Genomic DNA, 23185 nt, shown 5'->3' with positions numbered 1-23185 from the left:
TCAAAAGAATTGCATAAAACATACCTCCCTGAAAGCCAAAAATTCACTGAAAAGGGGTTAAGTTGAGGCTCATTAACTTGCTTCCAAAAGTGTATTTATTAAAATCTATATTTGAATCAGTTTTAGGGATATTTGGAAGACGTGAATTTGTTCATTTTAACAGCTTCTGAAGCTACTAAGAGTTCAAATATGCAGTATTGTAACTGCACGTTACCACATTGACATAGGGCCTTAAAATGATTCCAAAAGAAAAGTTTCATAAGAACAAGAATCTAAAATTACATTAAGATTTCTTTAACACTTCTTGAATTAAAGACATAAACTTTGGAAAAATGTTTGTTTTTGGCACTCAGAGAGGTGTGTTGTATTCAATTGTTTAAACAAGATACATATCTAGTTTCAGTGTTAGACCTATTTGTTCTTCAGACATTCCTCTTTAAATGCAATCAGCTGTGTGCAAAGTGAACCACATTGGTTTCTGATCACTGAAAATGGGAAAATTCAACAATTTGAACATGGAACTCCTTTGAGATACCCATAAGTATGAGACTGAACTATATAGTACCTTGAAAATGAAGATTTCAAATGGAAAGTTTATTAAGAATGAGAATCTAGAAGGATATTAAGATATCTTGAATACTTCTTGAGTTACAGGAATGCAAACTTTGGAAAATAAATATTTATTGCACTCAGTTATGTTCTATGCAATTGAGTTGATAGAAAAGAGATACATTTCTAATTTCAACATTATTTGTTCTTCAGATATTCCTCTTTAAAAGATAAAAGGATCAGCTCTGTGCAGAGTGACCCACATTTGGTTTTTAACCACTGAAAATGTGTACAATTTACCAAGTTACTCATGGAGCCGCATTAAGATCTCCATATCTCTGGGATTGAACCATATAGGGCCTTTAAAATGAAGACACCAAAAGGAAAGTTTGTTAAAAACCAGAACCTAAAAGGATATTAAGATATCTTTTAATACTTCTTTAGTTACAGGCATTCAAACTTGATGCAAAAAACACAAGAAGTGCATTTTGCCATTTTTTAACTGTCACTGTTGGCATATAATGAAACAAAGATTGCTAAAGTCAGTAGATTTTACCAATAGCAATACCAATCTCTGTGTAAAAATAAAATAATGATGCTGCCATCTTTCTAAAGTAATTTTTACCCCCCTGTAAATTGGCTCCAAATCTCAGGTGAAAATTGACCACCCCTCTACAAAACAGTGGATTACTCAGTAAATATTTATCTGTGACATTTAGTATTTTGGCTTTCATCACTATTCATGTTTGTCTTTCTACAGAAAAAATTTTTAAAAAATCAAAAATTTGAGCCGGGGACCTGGTTGAGTTGTCACGGAATGGTCACGGATTGACCCAGTAGCATTACTTGTTATTGTCCCCTTTTGATCAATTGCTTATGCATGTATTCTCATTTGTAAGTTGCCTTGGATAAATATTACTGAGTATAATATGTATGAGGATTTGTGAATCAAAAACTGAATAACTATTGAGATTCGTATTAAAAGAAACCAAGAAGATTTGATGTGAGAGATTAATGACAGAGATTGTGATACTGTTTTGTTTGATTTTTATTGTTATTTTGTAGAATCACACATGTGGCACACAGAGTTTGGGTCGATAGTTCCTGGTAGAAATTCCTCGTCCTCTTTCTCAAAACTCTTCTTTGTAGAGTAAAGCTGTAAAATAGTGACCCATCTTTTAATATTTCAGGTTATGACACACACCACTTAGAATGTTCTAGCAGATCTTGTAATATTATATCAGAATATAGATGTCTTGAAATAAAATATTTGCACAAATATGATCCATGATATTCTTCAATCCCTTTGGGAAACCATTTAAACCAGGTTTATTCTGCAGAAGGGGGAAAACGTGACCATAAAAGCCAGCTCATATTTCTAATAAGAACTATTAGTACACATGGCTCGTCAGATCAAGCCGCTGTGGGTTAGTCTGTGGTTTCTGAGATGTTGTTATTACAGTAAAATGTTTGTTGTGTAATCGTGCTGCTTTTGTGAAATGAAGGCCACAACGAGTTAATATACCTTCATCCTCCTCTTCTTCTGGTGCTACCAAATTAGTCATAAAAGTCAAGATTGACGTTATCCAATCGGTAGAGTCATCCATTGCTTCGTTCACCGCCTTCATGGGATCAGGGCTGATGTGGTGAATACCCCCTAAGAGCACGTTTTAGACATCTTGAGACATATTTCCATACACTCAACAAACATACGTACAGCCATTTAACCTGCTCTAATAACAGCAGCAAAAACCTCTAAACCATCATTCAGTTTGTCAATGCTCTACAAAACCAGCTCAAAAATCTTTATCTGTGTACAATCCACCTAAAATTACCTACAAAGTAATATATATATATAAATCCACCTTAAATTACCTACAAAGTAATATATATATATATATAAATCCACCTTAAATTACCTACAAAGTAATATATATATATATATATAAATCCACCTTAAATTACCTACAAATTACCTATATATATATATATATATATATATATATATATATATATATATATATATATATATATATATATATATATATATATATATATATATATATATATATATATAATATATGGCCGAAAGTATTGAACACCCACATCATTGTATATCAATAATGGATGTTTAGTAGGGAGTTTGTGCACTTGTTGTTGGTTGAATTTGATATTACTTTTTCATTCTGCTGACTAGAAATCATGAGGTTTTTTTTTTATATTTTATATATTATTGACAGTCTTTTTTTAACAGTAAACCGGTCTACATATGTGTTTTGTGAAAATATCAGTATCAGCTATCAGTATATGGGTCAATGACGTGACGGGTCAATTTTCTGTCCAAAGGCCTTAATAATAATAAAAAACAAGGATATGACATCCAAAGTATGTAAGGTAGTACAACTAGATCTCCAAAAGGTTTTAATTATATTTTGCTACATATAAAGGTATTTTAAAGATTTTGAAGTGTCAAAAGGTCATTCGGTTTAACTGTCCAAAGGCCAATACAGCCATTTCGTGGAAAATATTGTAATATTTTAAAAACTTGTACTAAATATAAAATGTTTTATTGTCCTAGCTAGATATCAGCCTGTTAGCACTGTTTGAAAATATCATCATTCGGTAAAACCAAAAGTGTCATTCAGTAAAACCAAAATATTGGTTAAACCGAATGACTTTTTTGGTGACAGATTTTGTCCATCTTGTAAAAAATGACAAAAGCAGTGTTAATTGATTATAAAAACCACATAATCTCATTGTTAACACTTAATAAAACCATATTCGTCAATGAGCCATATATAGTACGCACTCATTTATGTGTCATTAAATTGTTTATATTGTCACATTGTTTTTAATGATAGTTTAAAAGGCAATTATTTAATTTCGGAGACAAGATGTTACATTTATTACACCATGCTTATGCTTGTATAAAAGGGTCTTTTTAGATAAAACATTTTAGCTTGACTGTGCGCTTGAATTGTATGCTGTTTTCAGTAATGATGTATCTGCAATAGACAAACCAATTCATTAGAAGCAGGTGTTCACATACTTTTGGCCATGAACTGTATGCTGATATTGTTTTCAGATAATCAGTGTACTTTTGACCCCGAATGACATCTTCAATAATAAGATGAGATCTGATGATTTCAAATTCAGCATTGAAAAGGATTTAACACCCACATGTCAGGAAAAAAAGACCTACAAATATAAATGCCGTTGCCAAGTCAGTAAAACTTGTTTCCATTTTCAGTAACTTTTGGGTTTTTTGCTTTCCATTGCCCATCGACAGGAATACTCATCATAATTCACACACCATCATGTAGTGCCTGTCTGTCTGTAGTTATCAGCAGCCGAACAGCATGACCTGAGTCAAAGCCATTTTACCAGAAGCCATTATGCAGGGGTGACGTGACAGCATGCACACACTTCAGACTCCTCAGACCTCTATTATAGCCTCTAAACACCCTGATGTTCACTACTCCTGTTAGAATAAATTAGTATATGATTATAAAATATTCTGGTGGTTAACTACTATAATCTGTTCGGTAGCATCAATAAAATTCTCAATCATGTGTTAAAGTCAGCTTGTAAAGGTACATTAGATGGGCAGTAAAGCTGTTTTAGTTGCAAAATGTTGTAAATCTAAGAAGCCTTTCAGGTTGATAATGACTTGCATATATTTTATTTAGCACAAGATTCAAATTGTGATAGATAATATTTAATATATATAATATATTTATAATAATAATTTACTAGCATTTTCTTAATTAAAGGTGAAGTGTGTGATTTCTGTGGGTGATTTTTTTTTTTTCCTATCACATATTTCAGTAATCATAAATTAGGTCTCAATCGAAAGCTTAAACTCTCAAAATTAAACCATTTTGAAATTGGTCATTGTGTTATCATGGAAACGGTACTTTAGCAGGCTTTGGAACACAACTTGGTTAGAAATATGTGACCCTGGACCACAAAAACAGTCATAAGTCGCACAGGTATATTTGTAGCAATAGCCAACAATACATTGTGTGGGTCAAAATTATTGATTTTTCAAGTAGTAAAGATCATGTTCCATTTAAGATATTTTGTAAATTTCCTACCATAAATATATCAAAAATTAATTTTTTTGAGTGGATATGCATTGCTAAGGACTTCATTTGGACAACTTTAAGGGCGATTTTCTCAATATTTAGATTTTTTATTTTTTTTTTTACACCCTTCAGATTCCAGATATTCACAGTTGAATCTCGTCCTATCCTAACAAACCATACATCAATGAAAAGATAATTTATTCAGCTTTTAAGATGATGTATAAATCTCAAGTTCAAAAACGCTTTGTGGTCCAGGGTCACATATGTCACATATACCAGCAATTTTAGAGTCCAAATTATTTTGTGAAATATATATCTTGTATAAAAGAAAAATAGTTTAGTTCAGTACATTTTCTTTTACAGTAAACTTTTTTTTTTTTTTTTACACGTTTCTATGCAGTAATCTGAGTATTTTCTTTGCAAAGAGACCAACCTTAGGTCTGTATTCCAAAACATTCATGAATTACATCCATTTAAGTCTCAAAAAGGTGAGTGACAGTAAACAATTCAAAGATATTTTTACAAATTAAATTGAGAAAGGAGTCTATAGGAGTCTAAATGAGTTTAAGGTAAACAAAAAATTTCAAAACATTCACATTGACACTGAAAAGTGGTTACATCCCTTAAAAATGCTGCTTGAAGATGCCATTCAGGATGACTAAATGAAATTTACAGTGACATTTTTCTAGTCACATTTTTAATACCTTACAATGACCTTGGTATATTCAATTAAATAACTACTTCAAATTTGTTTGCCACACTTCTCACTCATATGTGTAGGATGTAAGATATAAGATGGCTTGCCTCTAAGGCTGCCTGCTTCCTTTAATGTTTTCCTGACACGGTGTGGCTGAGGTCCTGTTAGGATGAGAGACACAGAAGCAGAGGTGTGGGATAGCAACACGCATACTGTACACACACTCTCATTGGGTCGTCCTCACTGAGCATGCTCAGAACTGTAGGCAGGATAAACAGGCTCATTTAGCCACCATTATAAAAAAAAAGTCACTCTTATGGCACAAAATCACAGGGAAAGTGTGAAAAGAGACATCATATTAATCCATGTCACAGTGAAAATGAAACTGCAAACATTAACATTATGAGAAAAAAAAAAAAAAAAAAACGGGTACAAGAAGCAGGATACATACATAGTGTGAATGTGTTACGAAAGTCACTGTATTATGGTCTTTTTTTTAGAGCATTTATTGATTCATAGCAAATTAAATTGTCATGCTCTTTTTCTCATGTCTGCTTCCTACTGCATTGAAATTCAGGCCTCGTAGCGTAATTGTGACATCTCCTTTACACAGAGATGCTAATGCAATACTGATGAATTCAGTGACATTTGTTTGATTAACTTTTTAACCTACTTTATGAAAATTCAGTATTGCCCTCTAAGCTTTCACACTCGAGACTGACAACATTTTACATTTTTGGGTGCTTGAGTGTGACGTGTAAAATGAGATCTGTTTAATACTGTATCTCTAGACAGCAATAAAAGCTTACAAGAAGACCAAATGGAGACTTTTGCTTATGTCTCCTGCTTATTATATGTTTCTATTTAGAGAAAGATTCAATAATCTCACATGACACCTATAGATTTTGCCAAGAAGTCTGCAATCACATCAAGATCAATAATCTGAGATGTGCTATAAATCCGCAATAAGTTTATATGTGTTTCTGTATCACATTTGTTTCCATTTTTATTTCTCTTAAGGAGAAAAATCTGAGACAATGTTGATATCTCTATAACAGATAACACCAATAAATCTCCTGAGATATGAAAGATATCTGGAACAATAGACATTTTCCTCTGGGCAGTGCAGCTAAATCATTGAAATCAATATAAGGGATAGAAAGCCATACAGATGAATGTTTAACTAAATAAACAATGAGCTCAAACTGAATGAATGTCTTGAGGACAAATTGCAGAGATGTGGTCCTTTAAATTATATGGTTGTTTGTTTGAAGAAGTGATAATGTGCTGGTTTATGCTGGTCTTATCTGTGATACAGTAATATGGCTGCTGTTTTTATCAATACAGAAAATCATTTTTCTTAATCTGGATTTTTGTCTAAACATTCTTAAAATAAGATAAATGTACTTGAGAAGCAAAATTGCATAAGATATTTTAATCCCAATGAATATTGAATTACTTTCATTTGTACCCCTTTGGAAAACACATTTTTAAACCTCACTGATAAAAATGCAGAATATAATAATAATACTTAGCCAGTTGGGTATAAAAAATATTGGGAAAGAGACTGAAAAAAATACAGATCAAGGAAATTATTTTTTGCAGGAATGTCATTTGGTGGTAAAATTCATTTATTTTCTCATTGCACATGGCAATATTCTGCATATTTGAAAATCTAGCTCTGCAGTTTGTCATGGTTATGATATGGTGACTGTGATTTTGCCAAGTAGGACATGCTCCTGAATGGGAAAGGGAAATGGTAGGTTGATTGTAATGTTGCTCCGCAACCAACAAGAAATATGATCCAGGAACATGCCCTACTTGGCAAAATCACAGTAAGCGCTATAATAGACAAACATTCATTTTGGTTCTATTCTTTACAGTTGCCAATATTGTGTACTTTGTTTAAATTTTACCAATGTTCTGATGAGCTCTGACGCTTAGAAAGTGAGCATGTGCATCACTTACGTTGATTTAAGTTCTTCTTAGACTTATACTGTTGCATAGACCAGTCATGTGACTGAGGATTCAGGGCAAAAAGAGGACACTATTCCACATCTCAGAAACTCAAGCATGAGGGGGATGATTCCCAACAGAGAATCTCAGTCACAGCACTGGGGAACACAGTGGTCTTTGAATCCTGTCTTGAAAGTAAGCAAAGCTTCACCCTTCACTCTCCTCTGCGCTCTATACTCCTCTTTTCATGACCACAGCTCTCCAACAGTAAAGAGAATTACAGTGTGTTACCGATCATGTACAGTGTATATATGTTTACACAAAGTGTTACATGTGACATAATCCTGTTGTCTGAGGCAGTTTAGTCCTGATATATCTTATACCTATAAAAAAAAAAAAAAAAAACCTTTATTGCCATCACAATATTCTTGCCATTCAATTGTAATTGGAAATACATGTTCTCTTTATTGTTTTGTAGACCAGTGGCTCTCAACTGGTAGGACTTCCATGCCAACATGGAAAAGTTGCATGACATCTCTTCATCCTCAAAACCCCATTGAAAAAAGCTACACAAGGTAAATTATATTAGTTAACTGTTTGTTTTAATGGATATTTCTGTTTAGTTTTGTAGGATAGGGTGTTTTAGTACTGTGTTGGATCTCCATTTGATGTCCACTGTATAAATATGGAGCAATTCTGAAGCAAAATCAGTTGAGAACCACCGTTATAGACCACCTGAAGTCAAATGGTAAAGACTCTGTAAATGCAAGGCTGTGTTAAGATGGGCCAAAGCGCCAACTTCCTCCCCGTGATTCCGCATCGCGTAGCCTACGAGGCCATTTCTCCAGGCTTAGCTGTGCATTGAGAGGGAAATTAAAGTATATATTCCTTCTCCTGAAAAGAACGTGAGAAATCTGCAACATAGAATACTGCATTAATATTCTACAGGTAAAATATCATTGTTTTGCTCAATGCATTTAATGAAAAGAAGAATCAAATCATTCTGCATGGCAAGGAGGAGTTGCCGTTCAATACCACACAGTTAATAAACGAAGTCACGCTACAGTGCTTTCAAAGCATAGTTATCGATGTTAGAATAAAATTAATTGATTGAATAATTTGAGGCTTATTGAAAGCAATATCGCATAGTAGACGTCAACTCATGAATGTTGGATATCACAGGGTGGAAGGGAGCAATTGGCACAAAGCTTATTGATGGCATGCTGGCTCAAATACTTATGCTTTAAAGTCTCTCAGAAGATCCAGTGTGCTCTTATGAATAAAAACGCAATATATTTTTGCACTGGGAATTTTAGATTCATGTTCTTTTAGAGCATTTTGTACTGAGAATCAAAATGCTGTTCATTCCCTTTATTTTATTGTAGTACTCCTTATGATGAAATCAGTTTTGCTAATGTTTTGATGATGCCATACACTCTAAAAAATTTCGGGTTAAAAACAACCCAAGTTGGGTTAAATATGGACAAACCCAGCAGGTTCTTTCACAAGATGTAATATAAGTCTCTGGTCTGGTTAAGTTTCAGCTTAAAATACCCCACAAATTTGCCCCTATTTGGGGGTGAGCAAAAACATGCCTTTTACTATATTACTATACTGCTGGCTAAAAAAATAAATCCAAAATTGGTTGAAAAAAATGGCTGGGTGAAAACAACCCAATCCCTGGTTTTGTCCATATTTAACCCAGCAGTTTTTAGAGTGTACTGTATTTTGGTCCATATATCAAGTCCATGCCATGATATTAGGTCTGAATTTATATCTAAATCACAATTGTGATAAATGTATATTTTAAGAGAAGCTTTTATTTGTCTCCTGAGCTTAGTTTCATGTTGAATTTAAATGTACGGCAAATGTGTAACTTTTCTAAGCAAATGTGTTTCATTTTGAGACCAAAATAAACCATTATTTTATGCATAAGACTATGAAAGACGAACACTCTCTTACATTCTGGTGACACAACACCTTTTTTAAAAGTTAATAATCTTTATTTTTTTCTTAAAGACAAAAGTTACATTATTCATTTAAATATCTAAATATTAAAAGTAGATAATTGTTAAAAGCAAAGTTGAGTAAGTACTGAGATTTTAAAGTGATATATCTTATATTTTTTCTCATATTTATATTTAAATCTCATAACAAGAGAACAAAATCTTTGCCAGTGGTTTAGAAAAACTTCAAGATTATGTAATTATGCAGTTATGTAATTTTGCATAAATTGCAGTAAATTGATCTAATTTTAGATCAATTATTTATATGCTAATGGAAAGCAAGATAAAATTACTAATTGTTCTTTGCAGTGTATAGAGGAATAATAATGGCCAAAAGAGATGGAGGCGATTGAAACGAATGTACAATTTGATCAGGCGTCTAAATTCTGAAGCAATCAATTTTGCATTACCATAAAGCACTGTGCGATCTGCTTTCAAAGTGAACTTAGTCCTACTATTCACTTTGCCATCATGATAAAGTCAAAGGTGTAGTGTCACTCTGAATGGAATGCATGACAGTCTAGAGGAAGTGATGTCGTGTTCATGACAGACAGATTAGATGGTTCAGTAAATTTGCATGTCCGAACGAATGTTTGAGATGAGAGTGACAGTTGCTCCCTGTTTGCATGCAGGAAAACACACACGCGCACACACACAAACAGGCATTAGCACTGAACTGCAGGCAGAGAGTCTTTACCAGGTGGTAAACAGGGGTCGTCACAGTATAATGTATGGGCTTTTTATTGGATGGCAACAGGATGACACATGATGATGGACAGGGTGGAAAAAGGAGGGAAACTTATTAGAAATAAGTAAATGTAAATGTGACTCCTATAATATGGGGCGGTGCAATCATGTAGTGAACTACATGAAATGAAAGTGTAATGTTTCCATTTTGAAAGTATTTCAAGTAAAGTATTAGTTAATGTGTTTGTGTTCTAGAGTGTTTTGATGGAATGAATTGCGAATGAGTTGTGATGTGATCTCAATGACAGTGATAAATCCGTCTAAACAATGACAATTTTTTTAAACGGTTGAAGGAGTTCAAAATTGTCATTATAGAATTACTGAATCACACTGAGAAACAGATGACTGCAACTTCAAGCAATTCAGCACCAAAAACAACCGTTCTGTCATCTTCCTTGCATCAATGATGGACTCTAATGTATCATCAGGTGGTAATACAAGGTAAAACTACTACAAGGGTCCTACAAGGACTTTTTCAGCACTCTACATGAATGCAGCAGTGGCTGATAGCAGCCCGGCCAACGGGACACCCTATCTATCCTTGTCACTGTCAATGCTATCAGGATCCAGTCAATATCCTTCCCTCCTGCTCTTAGAAGCCTCACAAGTTTGCCCTGTGGCACTGCTGATAAACTTTCAGCAAGAAAACAAGCTTGGAGCTTTATCACATTGTAAAAGCTTGTCCAAACATCCAATTACGCTTCATCTGGGTCCTGTTTTAACCAAGAGTTAAGCTGAATGTGCTGTTATAAAGCCCCCAGTCTGCCCCCAACCTACAATCGTTTCGGGACAACTGTACCAAAATAACTCCATCGAAGGTATTTAAACAAAGATAATGGAGCTGGACTTACCTTCGAGACCCTTGGTGTCGAGCAGGTCAAACATGATGACGGCCACAGCTGACCATGTTATGATGAGAGCCAGCACGAGGATCCAGGCCATGGGTGAGCTGAACGTGCTGTACAGGTCATCGGTCATGGTGCGCTTGGATGAACGTATGGGATTTGCGCTCACGTCATTCTTAGTCTCGACTATGGTAGTCGTGGTGGTGGAGGACCGTGCTGTAGGGACACATAGAGCTTTAGAAATGTATAAGTGCAAATCTTTGCTGTACAAAACAAGTTAACCCATGAAAAAAAGAACATTCTACATGGTTTCAAACTGGTTTGAGCCAGTCATTTTTGACAAAAAATCTGGTCCTGTCTCGTTTTCATAGTAGTCACTGGTGGGATTGACGTCTTGGTTGTTTAAAGCCCGAAACACCAAGTCGATGCCGACTAACTAGTGGCGACGAAAGCAGACTGCGGGGTTGGCACACATCTGCAGTGTCTGAGTCCAAGTTGCCCTGACACACCAAACCGACTCTCGACAGCCGACAGCACATCTGTTCTGCACCTGCTTATGAAGAAATGCCTTTCCTTACCAGCAGGTGGCAGTACCTGAACAGCCAATCAGAGTGATCAGCTGGCCCAACTGACCGACGAGCTCCTACGCCGATTCAACATGTCGGATTGGCCGAAAAAAGCTGATGATGACCAACTTCAGCCGACGGTGCGAAACACACCGAGAAAACCTAGTCGGCCGATGAACAAAAACTGCCCGACGGCCGACCGTTGGCTTGGTGTGTTCTGGGCTTTAGAGTCCGTGATGGGTAGTTTGGTGTGTGGATTCCCCTTTTCTGCTAATTGACTGAATTGACACACCCAAGTATATATTTCTGTATTTATAAATTGGAATCTTTTTGCTCATTAGAGCTGGTAAACCACATTGGAACAATATCAAACCAGCTACTATGGGTGTGCGATATACATGTAGACATGATTAATTGATAGAAATTTGTCAACCGGTAGAGATTTTGGACTATATTGTCTCTATCATGGTTACGCTTACGTGAAATTGCTGTGCTGCGTGTGTGGTCGTGAAATATTATCGTATATTTGTAAGAATTGTGGTTTAAAAACAAGTGATATTGACAAGTGAGCATGTGTACTGAACGGAGTTATTTTTCCTACTTGATTGGCCTTAAATGGTTACATACACACACTAGTATGTGTCAAAATGCCTGTCTTTGCAAGTATCCTATAGTAATGATGAATGTAAACATTTGAGAAAGGTAACACATTCTGATTGGCTGTTCAGCTACTGCCACCTGCTGGTACGGAAAGGCATTTCATCTTACACGGATGTGCTACTTGGCCGTCGGCTGTCGAGCGTCGGTTTGTTGTGTCGGCAACTTTGGACCCAGATGCTGCCGACGTGAGCCAACCCTGCAGTCTGCTTTCGTCGCCACTAGTTCGCCGCCGTCAGTTTGGTGTGTTACTGCCTTAACAATATATTGGATCCAGACAGCTCTATAAGTGACAGTAGCCCAATATGCCTGCTGTCTGTCAATCATGTTAAAATCACTCACTGCCCTTGACTAAATCACTTTTTGTAATTAGAACAAATGTATATTTAATTTACACAGTGAGGACCACACAGTGTTTTTTTTTTTTTTTTTTTTTTTTAATATAAATTTGATTACTTTATACAATTCATGTAGCATTTCAAGCAAAAATGACTATATCGTGATGTATATCATTCTCGTAAAATAAAATTACTCATATTGTGACTTAAGATATTAGTCATATCGCCAACCCCTACCAGCTACCATGAAAATTTAAAGGAAGAGTTTTGCTACAGTTTTTGTAATATCAGTTTTTGCCTTGATTTGAAAGTGACTAAAGGCTTATATATTGATCTTTTCTTCCTACAAAGTGATTGTGTCACTTCAGAAGATCTACAGTAGATACAATAAATAGATTCATTTCTTTGTCCTTTTTGGAGCTTGGAAGTTTTGGGTCTCATTGCCTTTCATAATACGGACAAAAACCCTGTTTACTTCGGATTATTATTATTATTATTTATTTTTTATTTTTTTAACTTTTTTTACTGGATGAAAGTTGCAAATAGAAATCTGTGTAGACAGGATATAAGAGATATAAAAACAAAGACAGCTAGACAGCAGATGAATGTTTGCTTTTTGTCTTTATCAATGCATTGCCTGGAAGAGAGATTGAATTGAACTTGCTGTCTGTAGATAGGGCACACATCTGCAACGGCAATGTTTCATCATTAAAACATCTCCAAGGCCGCATGAGGAATGCTGGCGCTGTGTCATCTGTTGGCCGGAGCCCCTTTAAAAGCCTCTTTTCTAAATGGATATAAATTCTTGCGGCAGCTCAGTCTGAATTGCTGCACAGAGAGTTCAAATATATGCCACATGTAACCTTTATATATGCTGCTGCGTTTACAAGACCCCTTTATTGATCTTTGCCAATTTTTTTGACTTAAGTCATAGTAAATGATTGATTCTTGCGCAGGCTGTTGTGATTGTGTTTACAAAAAGTATTTGTGGATGATCCATTGTGAATCTGAACCAAGATCGGGGTAGTGGTTCTTGTTTATGTGGTTTATCTTGTCTCTACTGTTGGCTTGCACATAATGACGTGTCTATGCGCATGGGGGTCTGATACAGATGTCATGCTGAAAGTGTTAGCTAAGACCACCTGTTGCATCTCTTCACGTTGGTCCCTGTGGTCAAACTTAGGATTAGACGTCCCATCCAAATGCTGACTCAAGAAGCTTTCTCTAGACAGCCTATGATTAGCTGCAACTGGTTTGGAGTTTTAGTGCATCTTTCTGTATGTTATCATGATTTTGCCCCTGCAGATTGTCTGCAAACTTTAGTGTCTGACTGTACAGAAACATAAGATCTTAGATAGTGTACACCAACGGCTTAGGAGAAATCTTCCATGGCAACACGGTGTGCAAATGCCACTTCAACCCTCACTATGCTGTAAACCGAACAGTGGCGGAAGGAAATAACCCTTTTTGCATTACTTATTTTGATACAAGATCTTGTCCTCTTCAGATTCTAATGTTGATATCCATGGCAACTAATTCCAGGTTAGTAAGTGAGAACTGTTGAGACAATGAAGTCAACATAAACAACACTCTGCACTTCTATTCCCTCAAGTGTCACTTTAAATATGATTTATTCAGGCTGATCTGAGAGACATTTCACAGTTTAATAAGAATATCAAATTTACTTTTAAGTCTTTGCCACGTTAAGCCATTTCACGCAAGACTGGGGCTCATTTATGCAGGCCCTTGATATCAATAATTGTTTTTGTTTCGTTTTTTTGGAAACTCTAACTCAACTAATAGTGACTTTAAAAAGGTTTCAAACTTTTTGAATACATTTCTTTTTTTGTGTTTAGAACTTGACAGGATTTCAGTGTGTTGAGAAAACCTTTGAGAATACTGCACTTCTAAATCTAAATGAGACACTGAAACCTTAAAGGGTTAGTTCACCCAGAAATGAAAATAATGTAATTTATTACATATCGTTCTACAACTGTAAGACCTTTGTTCATCTTTAGAACACAAATTAAGGTATTTTTGAAGAAATCCGATGGCTCAGTGAGGCCTCTATTGCCAGCAATGTCACCAAACTTTTCAAGATCCAGAAAGGTACTCAAAACATATTTAAAACGGTTCATGAATCCTTTTTGTGTGCCAAAAAACTAAATAACGACTTTTCAACAATATCTAATGATGGATGATTTAAAAACACTGCTTCAAAGTTTTACAAATCTTTTGTTTCGAATCAGTGATTCAGATCACGTATCAAACTGCTGAATCATGTGACTTTGGTGCTCCAAACAACTGATTTGAAACAAAGGATTTGCTTCATGAAGCAGTGTTTTGAAATCAGCCATCACTTGATACTGTTGAAAAGTAATTATTTTGGTTTTTTGGCACACAAAATGTATTCTTGTCGCTTTATAATATTAAGGTAGAACCACTGAACTCACATGAACTGTTTTAAATATGTTTTGAGTACCTTTATGGATCTTGAGAAGTTCGGTGACATTGCTGGCAATAGAGGCCTCACTGAGCCTTTCATCAAAAATATCCTAATTTGTGTTCTAAACAAAGGTCCTATAGGTGTAGAACGACATGAGTGTGAGTAATTAATGACAGAATTTTCATTTTTGGGTGAACTAACCCTTTAAGCTTCTCAGGAGCCATAAAAGTGGTCCACATGACATATTGTAACTTTATTCCAAGTTTTTAAAAGTCATATAATAACTGAAACTTGTTATTCACTTATAATCTTGACATTTGCCATTCTTGAGAGAAGAAGCGAATGTCAGTTTGTAAATGATTCATTCCTTTGATTCAAGTCTTTTCAATGAGTGATTTATTCATGAAGCAAACAAGTCTGAATCTTCAAATCACTGACTCAATGATCTGGTTGCACTGACTTCAGAAGACCTGTTATACATGCATGGACCACTTTTATGGTGCATTTGTGTCCTTTTGAAGCTTCAATCACTTTATTTTAATTGCATGGAAAAAAGTGCCTGGCACAGTATTTGTAATTTCTCCTCTTGTGTTCCATAGAAAACAAAGTCATATGGGTTAAGAATGATGGGAATAATCATGAATAATTGTCATAATTGTCATTTTTAGGTGAACTGTTCCTTTAAATGTATTTTCTCTAGCCATATTTCAGTTGATAACTACCTTAAAACCCTTAAAAAGCTGCGCTAAGATCACAGGCCTGCTTCAAAGGAGTACAGATTCCCATAGAGCAAAATGATATGGTGTATTTTTAGCAGCTTTCAACCACGAAATTCCCCTGCAAAGCAAATGGCTGCCATCTGACAGACGGTTAACTTCACTCAAGTTAACTTGAGGTACTTGACTGTATACTATTAGTAGCATAGTTTGTCACATACAGTACAGTAACATTTACTTTACTTACACCATCTTATTGTTAAATGCACTTAGAAATGTAACTGGAAAATGAAGTTGACAGTACCTTCCATCTCTCTCATGCACTAACAGGCTGAACACAATCTCAAGAGTCAATTCCCCGGTCCAGAATAGTTTTCCGATCGAAAGCACCACAATGTCTCTCTGTGCCTTTCCTGTTGGAGTCCCAATAAAACTTGGATTTGTGCCAGGGCCCCCTACAAGGGAGCCAAAAGGCACCTGTTGCTTAAAGTGACACAAAAAAAAAAAAACTATACACTTCCAACTGGTACCATGTACCAGCAGGAAGGGGAAAAACAAGGCTAGGCTGTCAAAAGAGCAAATCAAGCCCTAGGTTGTCCTTATGTTTTTTACCAACCCATGATGTGTGTGGGTCAGGAAACACGGGAGAGAAGGGAGGACGGGTTTCAAGGTAACCTTATCTGTGACTGGACTGTGTGGTTTATTCTTAGAGTCCCCAGCAGCAACGGCATTATGTTTTGCCTTTTTAGGCCAGGGGTGTTACCCCCGAAGAGGAGCTGGGCTGTCATCGGGTGAGTGTGCGGAAGGCAACACATGCACACATGAAAACACACAACACCCCTCTGAAATGTATATTTTGATTCATTTTAGCACCATTTGCTGCTCATTTGCATAGTTAAATATTGCATATTATACTTTAAAAGCATGGCATATTGTATAGAGATCTCTTTAATGCAGATTTTTTAAAGCTAAGATTGAAGTAGAGAGGTACTGTCAATGAATGCATGTAAGAAACTAAGCCTGTAAGCTGTTTACGGTGGCTTGTTAAATATTCATGCAAATCAAGCGAAACCGTTTTCATAAACCGTGCAAATGGAACATTTAGAAAGTTGACCTTTAAAGAGCAAATTGCATTTTATTATTTCAGCTCTACCTTCCCTGTATTTCAGAGAATATGGAAAAGCATGAGATGTCAGAACGCTTTCCACGGTTAAATATTGTATGAAATCGTTTGATGAGCACAGTTTTCTTTCTTGTGTTGAGGTATTATTCTATTGAAAAATGAAGTTGGAGCATGACTTATTTTTCAGAATTGTCAATAGGCTTTAGTTATGTCATAGCCATTAACCACTATGATTTTCTATTTCTTGTCAGCTATTGGTAATATTTTATTAAATATTTTATTTTATTTAAGTGCTAGATAAGTCATCAGTATTTCTGTTTTCGCAGAAAATTTTTTATATAGCTGCTAAAAGACTGTTTTGTCAACTTCTTGGAGTATTCTAGCATTTAGATGACCTCAAAGCAAATACATGTGGACTAAATGCTACAGAACTAGTTTTTTTTTTTTTAGTTAAATTCTTACATTTTTAAATTAAAAAGTGGGTGCAATTTTGAGGAATTTGGAGTAAAATTTCACATTTAAAATACTACACACCAAAACACAAAATTACTTCTGGAGCAAATTTGAGCATCCCTATCAGCCAATGGCATGAATTTGGGGTTGGGACTAAACTTATTTTTATACTCTGTAAACCCAAATAAGTTGGCAAAACTAAAAAACTTGCAGATTTTTATTTACACTTCAGTTGCTCTTAACTTGAAATATTTGAGTATGCCAATTCATACATTTAACTTAAAATTATCATGTAATCTCAACTTAAATATTTTTAGTAGTGGAAACCTGACTAGATTTAACTAGCTAGTTCAGTAAATGCTAACTTGCTATTTGGTAACACAATGCCTTGATACCATTAACATTTAACACTACCAAATATTCCACTTAACATTAATATTGCACAAAAAAACATGATATAACATTTAATTTTAGCATTTACTCTCCCTTTCGAGTGTCATGGCAAAACATGCAGGAAAATAGAATTCTCAGCCCAGTTTCAGTTAAATTTAAGTTTGTCTAAATTAAAAGAAAGAAAGTTCAGATTACTTAATATGTGTCCGTTTTGTGAACTCAAAAAAAAAACAATTTCTAAATAGTCATAAACATAGGCGTAATTTGCGGGTGGGACCGGTGGGACATGTCCCCACCACTTTTTGAAATGGTCGATATTGTCCCCACCACTTTTTGAAACATATCGCGGCATCTCGCGGATATCTAATACAAAAGAAACACCTCTAGTTGATTATCAATTTGAGTTAATAATAGGCGATCTGGTGCTGGGATGTGTTGTTTTTGAAATCATGTTGAGTGCTCGTTGTCGCTATTGCACACTGCGCGGTGTTCACACCTTTGGTTCACAAGGACGAGCGCTTCAATCTAATGCTTAACTGTTGCAGTCAGAGACTCTCTATTCGTTACGTTGAATCACAAAACAAAATATACATAAACGTGTCCCTGCTCTTGATATACAATCACTGACGAACATCTTTGGTTTTAATGAGAAAAAAAAAAAAATCATACATGGTTGGATTCGAACCCAGAATCTCTTGCATGCTAAACGAAAATAATGCCTCCAGTCCATCAGGACAATCTATTTTCAGCAGCGGATCCACGTATTTATTAACTAATATACATACTCTCAAGACATATTGTATTATAGCAGATGAAAGGAAGAAACTATCATATTAATTTTAATATCATATCATTATTATTGTAATTATACAAGTACAATACCACCCCCCCCCACACACACACACACATACACATTCCTGTCCCACCCACTTTTTAAAAAAAAGTTACGCCACTGGTCATAAATGTTAATTTAATTGAACTAATTTGTTTAATTTAAGTTTACCCTACTCAAACCAATTAATTATTTTGAGCATTAGGTTTTACAATGTATAAATGATGTAAAAATATTTTTGCTATTCCATTTGGTGATGCTAGATGTTTTACTCTGTTCCCCTTTATATAACATTACACCATAAGACCCATGTGCATGAGGAGAATCTTACATCTTTATTCTTGTGCCTTCAGAGCAGAATATACAACAGAAGCTTCTCATTTCTCACCCACTCATCAGCATTGCTGTCGTAGTCAGTCAACCCTTTTGCAGGTCAATATGAAACATGCAGGTCTGATGAAATCGTGTGCAATGAGGAGGAAAAATGACTGGCATTGTGATGCGAATCACGGGTGTTTTTCGTATGCGCCTGTGTTTGTGTGTATGTGTGGAGCCCACTCTGGGAGAAGGTTGACGCAGACACATTCTGTCCTGTTTAGTGTGCCGCTATGTCGCCTCAGGGTTCAATCCTAGCTCGTCGTCTTTGAACAGCTATCACATAAAAGACACTGTGATGACATCTGTGACCTCCTTATCTCACAATAGCTGGGTTTTATATCAGCCAGATTTACATCTAAATGCTGCCTCCCTGGATAGCTTCTCAAGTCCTTGAAATGAGACAAGACTTTGCTAAGGGTCTGAATAAACTATCTGTATCTCTATATGGTGCAAAGGTGAGAAAAAAAGCATTGTGTTTTCCAGATGATTCAGAAAGCGGTGCTATGAACGCCACGCTAAAAGTGGAAGCTGCATAAGTAGTCATTGCATTAAATAAGCAAAGGAACCAATGGAGCAGATGTACAGAAACCCTCAAAGAAATCAAGGATCGGTTGTTTTTAGGGATGGTTATTGTGAAGAATTTAATGATTTTGGTTCGGATTCCTCTTAAGGATTCCGGTTTCTAAACCATTTCATTAGCTATTCTTTTTGTTCTTGTAGGAATACATATTTGGGGCAATGTTGATTCACTAAAAAGACCAACTCATAATCAGACAATATTGTTCATGCTCTATTTCGCTCTGTGTATATTACATACATACATACATACATGTATATTACAGTTCACACCCAGCCATTGCTGTTTGTCCCACCCCCAAACTCACACCATTGGTTGAACCAGTGCTACAGAGTAAGTTGTAGTAATCTGCTAGTGTTATTTTAAATAAAAAAAAAAATTAAATTAAACATGTATTAAACATAAATTAAAGTAATATTCTTTTAGTAGATAAATATACATTTAAAATATTCGGTCTCTCAGCAAAAACAGACCATACTGACTTGACCAATATTGAAGTGATTCTTCAAAAACCTTCAGAAAAGATAATGCAGTTTTTTTTTTTTTTTTCACATTTTGCTCTGTGAAGTAGAAAAAAAGGGGAAGCAACAAAAAAGGAAGAAATATAGAGCTGATGAGTCTATAATGCTGAAAAAGCATGCAAAGTAGACAAATTCCTTCCATCCATGAATGATTTTAAGAACTAGTTTAGAAAAAGAAATGACTTTTTGCGAGCCATAGATGCAGTTTCTGGAAAGAGAAAGCAATAAACCAGCAGGTTGCGGAATGAAAATGTGATGCATAAACTTGTCTATAAAAACAAAACATTCACTTTTATTGCATTCCCTGTCTTACAACCAAGGATTTTACAGTTTGCTATTGTCAGATAAAACAATAAGTCTCTGACAATGATCTCCAAATCATTTAGTTTTATTTAGAAGGTACAGTAAAACTAGCATTACTAACCTGGCATGGTACACATTTAGGCCGCTTCATTGGGAAATAATCCTTCAGCACAGGCACAAACTTAAAGAAGCGTTCGTCTCCCTAATAGACGTCAGGTTTTGTTCCTCCTCACATAGAGAGATCTGTAGCTGTTGGTGAGAGGAAGCAGACCCAGCAGTAAAGGATCGGACAAAACTGCATCTTAATGGGTAATTTAAAAGAACTGCTGATGAAGTCATTAATACTTAAAGACAGTCTGTCTGGAGTGCAATAGCAAGCAGCGCTAAATGACCGTAATGGGAGGAGAGGTCAGGCCCTGATTCAAATGCTTTTGGAGAACAGGAATTTGGGGAGAAAAAAGAACAAAAATAGGCCTAATGGGTTTTGTCATTGTGTTTCACTGGGAGGGGTGTTATGGATGTTATGAGTGCATCAAAACCCTGTTATGCCATGACAAACCCAATCATAATTTAGTCTTGTCAGCTCTAACCGGCCATCTGGATGCTTGCCGTAGCAACAACAGCCATAAACAAAGACTAATATGAGTAGCACAGAGCAAACTAACCATGACGTTTAATGGTGGGTATTGTTGGGATCATATACTGTACAAATAAGGATCTCTTCTTTGAGCCAATGGGTTTTTAGCTTAGAGGTTTTCAAGTTAAATAAGGTTAACATTACTTGAAGAGACTTTCACATTATGTTCAATAACAATATATTTGTCACGTTGTGTAATGTGCGCACAAAGACGAGGAGTACAAAATAGACTTAGTCTTTTAATAATAATCTTCACGAGGAAACATGCAGGAGAAAAGAAGAACGTAACCACATAATAATACTAAGATGATACTAGACAACTAACAGACAGAACTAAGGGTTTAAATACACAGGGAGAGTAATCAAAATAAATACGAACAGGTGAATAAAATCAGTAACTAATTAGGGAACAAAGGACACAGTAAAAATGGAACTAAAACACACTTTACAATATTACACCAAGTCATACCTCATATGTTAATTTTAAAGCAGTTGTTTTCTCTAAAAACCAAATGTTGCATTCAAAAGTTTGGGGTCAGTATGTTATTCATTCTTTTAAAGATATTAATAATTTAATTCAGAAAAGATGCAGTAAATTGATCAAATGTTACCATAAAGACATTTATACTTTTACAAGAGAAAAAAACAAAACAAAAAAAAACAAATTAAGCAGCACATCAACAATGTTTCTTGAGCACCAAATCTACATATTTCTGAGGGATCATGTGACACCAAAGACTAGAGTAATGATGCTGAAAATTCAGCTTTGCCATCACAGAAATCAATTGTATTTTAAAATATATTAACATTTTTTGATTAAATAAATGCATCCTTGGTGAGTAGATATTGATGTATCAGACAACTGTTGTAGTCCTTAGGTAGCAACTTACATTTTAAAAGTACACAATGGATTTGAAAACTTGAAAGTCTCTTCAAGTAATGTTGAGTAATGTTAACAGACAATATTGTACTCAATCAGAAAACACAGTTTTAACTCATTTAAAATGAGCATATAGCTCAAAATATGTTATCTGGGCTACATTTATGGTACTTTTTGCGTGTGTGTGTGTTTTTTTTCCAGAGATTGACAGATGTCATTTTGAACTGTGGTAAGAGCTGTGTGAACATACTTCAAAAATGTCTACTTACTGTATGTGTTCTTCTGAAAAATAACAGCATGCATCTTTCGGAATGACGTGAGGTGAGTAAATAATGATTTTAAATTTGTCATTTTTGGGAGTAAGTTATTTCTTCAACACAGTGAGATAAGCTTTATTCTCTCCTTGTAATGTTTTTGACCTTTAAAAATAAATTACAGTGAATTTGTTTTCTCGAATATCAACATACAGTACAGTAGTTGAAAAGTGGACAAAATGGAGAGCTTTTTGAACTCATATGTACGTATTGGATTTAAAAGTAAAATTCACATTGGACTATATTATGAAAAATGAAAAAGGAGTTTTGGACTGTTTTGATGAATGAGAATAACTATAAGGCTGGTGAAAATCAGCAGTTAAAACATCACAGGTGAGATTTCACCCACATCTCAACTAGTCAGGAGCAAGTGCGCTAAATGCCATTTTTAAGAGTGAACCCATTTATTATTTTTCTTAAGAATTAATACCAGTGAATTTTATTTACAAGTGGCCCTAATTTGACCCGTATCACCATAGTATGTTTAGGAAGACTGTTGCAAGCTCAGCTATAGTCCTTTAGGTCTAATCGTAGAGCAGGGTAATATGAAAGTAACAATTTTAATAGGAGAAAGTAACAACTTTTTACCCTTTCTCTGGGTTGCAACCTATTTATGCTGGTCTCGTCCACAGCACCAATCCATAAAAGCCCATCCTAAAAGCAAGCCGGATATTGATAGTGACTCAGCTGGGATTGCTCCTGCTGGCTAAATTGCAAGCGTTCCATCATTGTAAAGTCCACAATATTATTATTTGAGTTGTATAAAGATTTGGCCATGCGACATGCTCTTTGGCAATATATCCCTCTGAACTGAATGCGGCCCAGTACTGTTGGATGTGTTCATGTGTAATTAGAGTTGACAGGTCCGCAGCAACCCATATTAAAGTGCTGAGATGGGCAGCCCAATGCATCACTGATTACCACTTAAGGAAAGTACGCCGAACACCTGAATGGAGCCGCATCGCAGCACAGCTGCTGCGGCCCTACCTACCGCACTTTTTTGTTCAGATACGTACCATCAATTAAAAGCCCTGCATTGCAGACGCTCTTCTGGCATTCATTCATTTTCAAAGCACTCCGCTAAAAGGCGCCACTAAGAGTGTCACAATGAAAGTTCAACCAATCTCTCTCTCTCAAGCTCACTGGCAGCTTGCAGAGCTCGC

General features: G+C 35.5%; 1 protein-coding gene across 12 annotated transcripts in view; it reads right to left on the bottom strand.

The window, feature by feature from the left end:
* Positions 1-16275, bottom strand: part of trdn (triadin) — a 64627-nt gene extending 48352 nt beyond the window's left edge. For 10 of the 12 annotated variants that reach the window (XM_067384267.1, XM_067384268.1, XM_067384269.1 and 7 more), the window contains exons 1-5: positions 15916-16275; positions 10895-11104; positions 9994-10032; positions 5442-5495; positions 2075-2206 (exon numbers count right to left, since the gene is read on the bottom strand). In XM_067384267.1, the coding sequence (XP_067240368.1) occupies positions 2075-2206; positions 5442-5495; positions 9994-10032; positions 10895-11104; positions 15916-15931 (451 nt within the window). In that variant the 5' untranslated portion in view covers positions 15932-16275. The remainder of the gene's footprint in view (positions 1-2074; positions 2207-5441; positions 5496-9993; positions 10033-10894; positions 11105-15915) is intronic. The other 2 variants (XM_067384270.1, XM_067384277.1) reach the window with 2 other exon arrangements.
* Between the last annotated feature and the right edge of the window lie 6910 nt (positions 16276-23185).

The sequence above is a fragment of the Chanodichthys erythropterus genome, chromosome 4, assembly GCF_024489055.1.
Source record: "Chanodichthys erythropterus isolate Z2021 chromosome 4, ASM2448905v1, whole genome shotgun sequence".
Classification (NCBI taxonomy): domain Eukaryota; kingdom Metazoa; phylum Chordata; class Actinopteri; order Cypriniformes; family Xenocyprididae; genus Chanodichthys; species Chanodichthys erythropterus.
The sequence above is the reverse complement of the archived record's forward strand: the minus strand, read 5'-3'. Positions and strand labels throughout refer to the sequence as shown.